The following is a 6,011-nucleotide window of genomic DNA, read 5'->3' on the forward strand; positions in this document are numbered from 1 at the left end:
GACTTCAAATGACTTCTACAGAGCGTATTTTACAAATATTCCACCGCATGTAGCTATATTTTACCTTTTAAGACTCACGCTGAATATTCAGGAAGTCTTGTTTTCGAGTTGATGACGATGCCTGAAGTGACGTCACCGAGAAAGTGACACACAATGCATTTTGGGTACTTTTTTTCATCTGAAAACACCGCGTTGATCATCAAATTATAAAGAAAACTACATAAACAACGCGATGGTGAATTGTTGTGTGTCGCAACCAATTGCTGTAACACGCATAAAGAAGGTGTAAGTTTACACAAATTCTCAGTGGACAAATCATACTATTTCCAACTGAGCTTGTGCGCCATCTTGCGCATTTTCTGGGAACTACATTGGAGTCCAGCTGGCTCGAATTGATACGGAAGGACTTCTTGAATCGATTGCAAACATTTATGCTTTCCTCTTCGGAACTATTTGAATCATCTTCATAACCGGATGAGTAACAAGAAAGCATCTTCTCCCAATCTGAACTCTCTGAAGCCATTGTTTTGATTCTGGAGCAAGGCAGTGTGTGACCAATAGTGACGTCATGAACAAGGGGGCGGGACTTTCTGAATCTGCTCAGTTCCGAGCTCATTTTGTGGCCGTTTTGGGACACTTGAAGTTATTTTTATCGGTGTTTTGCATTTGACTAAAAATATCAGCTGGCGTGTTTCGGGTATTTTAGATGCTATAAGACGTTTTTCTGATGTCAGTTAGGAACCAAAAAAAATGGTGTCGGTTGTCCTTTAAAGGCTAACCAATCCAATCCACATTTTGAGAATAAACATCCTAATTAATTGATTCACCGCGGGTGTGTGTTTGTGTGCATGAGCTTGCACTTTACTAGCGATAACAATGAAATATGATACCAATAAGTCATAACCTCTGTGTGCATTGTTCAAGTGTGTTTGCCAATGGCATGTGGGTGGTGTGTGCAGACGTGTGTGTGTGTGTGTGTACTTGTGTATGAGAGCTTCCTTTTCATGGTGCTGATAACGTTGCGCTGATAACGCCTGTTTTAGCCCTTTGGCCAAAAAGGTTTGGCAAATACTGTAAATGCAGTTGATATGTTTGTCTATAACTGCTATCCCATAGTTGACCACCAGATGGCTGTGCTTTATTTTTCCTGGCATTACGTTGGGTTGTTGGCTAGCTATTAGCTAGCTGCCTAGCTATGTAGCAGGCAATCTGTTAGCTATCTATTAGTTATGGAGCTAGCTGGCTAGCTATCTACTTGCTTTCTCGATGGCTGGCTAGCTATCTATTGGCTGTCAAGCTCTCTGGCTGGCTAGCTATCTATCTATTAGCTATCTATCTAGCTTTCTGTCTGTTTGAGTTACTTCCGTTACTTCACTAATTGTGTTGACTGAATTTGAATGAACCAAAAATGTGTAATCAACAGGATGATAAATTTCATTCTCATCATTTTCTTCATTCATTGACTTATTATATAGCTATTTGCTATCTGTTAGCTATCTGGCTATCTCGCTAGTTTTCTATTAGCTAGCTGGCTAGCTATCCAGCAGGCTATCTGTTAGCTATTTATTAGCTCGCTAGCTAACTTTCTATCTATTTGAGTAATTCAGGGTTGAGTGAACGCTGGCGCTTGTGGCTGCCGCTGCTCACCCACAGACAAACTGATCCTGTGACTGTAAAGTGACATTGAGAGTTTTGAAAGCAGCTTAGAAATGAAATATATGATGATGATGATGATGATGATGATGATGATGATGATGATTATCTCTTAGCCATGAAGTTGATTTGCTCCTTACCACGATTCCACAATGATTTTTAACATCTTTGCAGCAGTGTGAAAATCGTGCAAAAAGACAAAACAACAACAATAACAAACTCATTTAGTTGTATTCACTTCACATTTAATCAGTGAATGGTTAGAAGCATCTATATAATATTTTTTGTGTTTCATCTGAAGACAAAGTATTGGAGGTTTTTACCAATAATGCCCAACCAGTAAGATGGACACCTTTTTAGTTATACAGTGATACCTTGGCTTACGAACTTAATTGGTTCCCAGACAGAGTGTGTAAAGCAAAAAGTATGGATCCCAAAAATTAATTTCCCATAGGAAACCATTAAAATGAGAATAATCCGTTCCCAGGTCCCCATAAAACATAATTTTCTACTTTCTAATTTTCTAAGCCTTAAAACTACACAAAATATACCTTATTTTATGTATAATAAATGTGCTATGGTATTATAATTAAAGAAATAAATGGTACTGTATAATAAAGTCATTTTATTTACCTTTGTGATGGTCGTTGATGGCTTGATGGAATGGAGTGGCCGTTTTCATCAGCATTAAACACTTGATGAGGAACGTAACCTTCTTCTTTCACCATCTTGAGGAATGATCCCTTCTAGGTGCTTTCTTTGCGATAATTTTACCTTGTTCCTCATCAATTGTGTTCTGTTTAGCTGGGTTGATAGCTTTTTGCATCAAGTGTACAGATGGCTTGTGCAGATTATTTGTGGAGCCTGATCGATGGTATATTTTAACCTTCCAGTCTACACTCTGCTTTCTAACTATCAAAGTTGAAACGAGTCCAAATTTCGGCTGCCATTTTCTTTTTTGGAGAACGGCCTCACTCTCTCTCTGTCTGCAACCCCCATCCCCTCACTGCTGCGTTCTTGACCAATCACATGGCTTTAACCGAAGACTGGGGGCGGTGAATAGAGGACAAAAACAGTCAGCTGCTATTTTCTTTTAGGAGAACGGGCTCGTTTGCAAATGACACATCACTCATTGTGGCGCTCTGCGTGTATCCCGAAAAATAGTTTGTATGCCAAGGTAACATTTTCATAAATTTAACGTTTGTAAACCGACAAGTTCGTAAGCCAAGGGGTTTGTAAACCGAGGTATCACTGTACTTTGTCAGTGTAATGTAACGTTAATCTAAGACTATCTAATGAATATGATAGAAGCAATCACTTTCACTTATTTTGTTGTGAAGACATATGGTCTAAATGAGGTCTATTTTGGGGGGGGTTATATGATCTCGGTTGACATTGGAGATTCTTACAAACGATCTTTTATCATTCATCTTTGCTCCCGACATTCACTTTTGAGAATCACAGCCATCAAGATTCACACAGAGTAGCTTCAAGGCTACCACCATTTTGTCAATGTGATTCATTCTACTGCACCATTACCATTCATCTCATTGCCTTCTCCAACGGTTTTTGGGTTTCTCCTCACATTTGGAGCCGTCACAGGTGTCAGAAAGCGGGGTGGCGGGTGTAGAGACTGGTTTTGCCAGAGCTGGAGCATTCTTGCCAACACTCATGAGCAGAGCTGGTAGCTCATACGAAATAGCCTTCTCTAGACGGTCCAGCATGCAACCACGCGTCCACCCGCAGTGGTAGGAAAGCTGGTGGAAGTTGGAGAGTGGATTGACTCCAAAGAAATCCTGATAGGCTTCCATGCTGGGAAGGTCAAACTTGCTGACGTTTGTCTTGGCCAAAATGGATTTGAAGATGTAGTACTTATCTGGGTGAGTGACAATGTCGTGAAACACCTCACGGGGGTCACCAAACCAGCCGAGCTTTTCGTGGTAGGTTTGGAGGTAACGGTCAACAAGGAGGGCGTGAATGCGCACTCGGATGCCGTGCTGCCGGATGAAGGCAATCTTATTTTCAAGCTGGTTCTCTATCACCTGCAAGGAGTGCGATGCGGGAAGAATGAGGAGAGAGTAAAAGGAACACACTAATATTTTAAACAAGAATGATGCATAATAATGTTTAAACCACCCCCTCCCCCCCTCACTGCTGCGTTCTTGACCAATCACGTGGCTCTTTAACCGAAAACTGGGGGAGGGGAATAGAGGACATTGACAGTCGGCTGCCATTGTTCTCGTTCGCGAAGTCATTGAGGCAGCGCCATGTACGAAAAAAGTTTGTATGCCAAGGTAAAGTTCGTATGCCAAGGTACAATTTTCATAAATGTAACGTTCGTAAAACCGAAAAGTTCATAAGCCAAGGGGTTCGTAAACCGAGGTATCACTGTACCTGGTTGAAGTCCTCCAAAAGAGAGATCTCCTCCTTCATAAAGAGCTCCCGGCTCGTATCCACAGCATATTCTTGAGTCCAGAAAGAGCTGACATAAACCCGAGGAGGTTCTGTGACATTGATGAGTGGCGCCATGCTCCAGAAGAGGGCTCCATAAACCCTCATCAGGTCTTGGGTGGTAAGACTATCGGCCTTGTTGAGGATAATGCGGATTTGGGACTCACGGCCTTTCATCTGTCTAAAGAGCATTTCAAGCTCCCCTCCCACATCAAGTTTGGTAGGGTCAAAAACTAGGAAGATGAGATCAGCTCGATCAATGAACCACTGGCACACCTCGTTGTAAGGGTACCCTGTTTGGGGTGAAGGGAAAAGACTCGTAAGTTCTCGTACGCATTAGTTGCAAAACAAGCACGAGCCAATCGAACAGGACCGCTGGTCTCAACTGTTGTCACCTTAAAGGCCTGCATTTACCTCCGATTGCAAAGATGCGACCTGCTTCTAAATTTCTAAATAGCCTCTAAAAAACATGTGTTACCAGTGTCTGAAATAACGTCTGCCCGGACGCCCAGGGTGTGCAACTTTTACGTCCGGTGTACAACTTACAAAACGTCTCCGCAGCAGCTCCGTGTACGAAAAAAGTTTGTATGCCAAGGTAAAGTTCGTATGCCAAGAAATCGGAATAAATTATTCCGATTTCGAAATCTTCATTCGGTTGGAAAATTTTGGAATTTTGCTTCATTTGTCAATTTGCATACTCGGCACAGCAGCCAATCAGAAGCCTGCCTCCTGCTTCCGGACGTTCCTGAGTGTTATAAGGTCGTGCATATGCATATCATTTTCCAAAGTAGAAGCACAGAACCTCAAGATTCAAAAGAAGCTAACAAAATTTATGACGGTATAAAACGTAAACGTACATTATCCCGTGACTGTAAAGTGTACTTGGGAGTTTTGAAAGGCGCTTAATTGCTTGTAGCAGACAACGCAACGCAAGCATTGCATTGTGGACAAACGACAACTGGAGCAAAATCTCCAGCAAGGGATATTTACCGTAAATTAAGCAGGGGAGCATTTGTGGTAGGTACATCCTTCATTAAAAAAATCCTTTCTACTTTGCAACAATGTTTTTTTTTTGTGATTAGTTGTCTTATTGTATTACAAGTTGTGAAAAATGGGGCAGGCAACTTTTCAGAGTTGTCTGCCCCGGTGTCCGCAAACTTTTTGTCATGAGTTTCAGACACTGGTGTTACGTTTTAAAACATTAATATGATGTTGTTTTTTTGGCCAGTTTCAGAAGGTCCCCCCCCTTGTCTGTGATGTCACTATTGGTCACACACTGCCCTGCTCCAGAATCAAAACAATGGCTTCAGAGAGTTCAGATTTGGAGAAGATGCTTTCTTCTTACTCATCAAGTTATGAATATGATTCAAAATGTTCTGAAGAGGAAAGCATAAATGTTTGCAATCGATTAATGAAGTCCTTCCGTATCATTTTGAGCCGTCTGTACTCCAATGTAGCGCCCAGAAAATGCACAAGATGGCGCCCAAGCTTCGTTGGAAATGGGCTGATTTGTCCGCTGGGAATTTGTGTTAACGTACACCTTCTTTATGCATGTTACCGCAATTGGTCACCATCGCATTATTTATGTAGTTTTACTTCTAATTTCGCCACCAACACGTCCCAAACAAAGTACCCAAAATGGATTGTGTGTCACTTTCTCGGTCAGGGGCGGTCCTTTAGTGACATCACGTCAGGAATCGTCACCAACTCGAAAACAAGACTTCCTGAATATTCAGTGCGAGTCTTAAAATGTAAAATATCGCTATATGCGGTGGAATCTTTGTAAAATGTGCTCAGTAGAAGTCATTTGAAGTCATTTTACAAATTATGGACGCAACTTGTACAGAGGTGTCGGTTTTCCTTTAAAACCGAGTCCTCCAAATCAAATGGGTCGATCCAATGCTATA

At 41.6% G+C, this 6,011-nt stretch overlaps 1 protein-coding gene across 2 annotated transcripts in view; it reads right to left on the reverse strand.

Moving 5' to 3' along the window:
• Positions 1-1,882: 1,882 nt before the first annotated feature.
• Positions 1,883-6,011, reverse strand: part of srla (sarcalumenin a) — a 13,553-nt gene continuing 9,424 nt past the window's right edge. For both annotated transcript variants that reach the window (XM_089006981.1, XM_089006980.1), the window contains exons 7-8: positions 4,048-4,397; positions 1,883-3,695 (exon numbers count right to left, since the gene is read on the reverse strand). In XM_089006981.1, the coding sequence (XP_088863107.1) occupies positions 3,201-3,695; positions 4,048-4,397 (845 nt within the window). In that variant the 3' untranslated portion in view covers positions 1,883-3,200. The remainder of the gene's footprint in view (positions 3,696-4,047; positions 4,398-6,011) is intronic.

Source organism: Hippocampus bargibanti, linkage group LG10 (assembly GCF_051943395.1).
Source record: "Hippocampus bargibanti isolate YZ-2025 linkage group LG10, ASM5194339v1, whole genome shotgun sequence".
NCBI lineage: Eukaryota > Metazoa > Chordata > Actinopteri > Syngnathiformes > Syngnathidae > Hippocampus > Hippocampus bargibanti.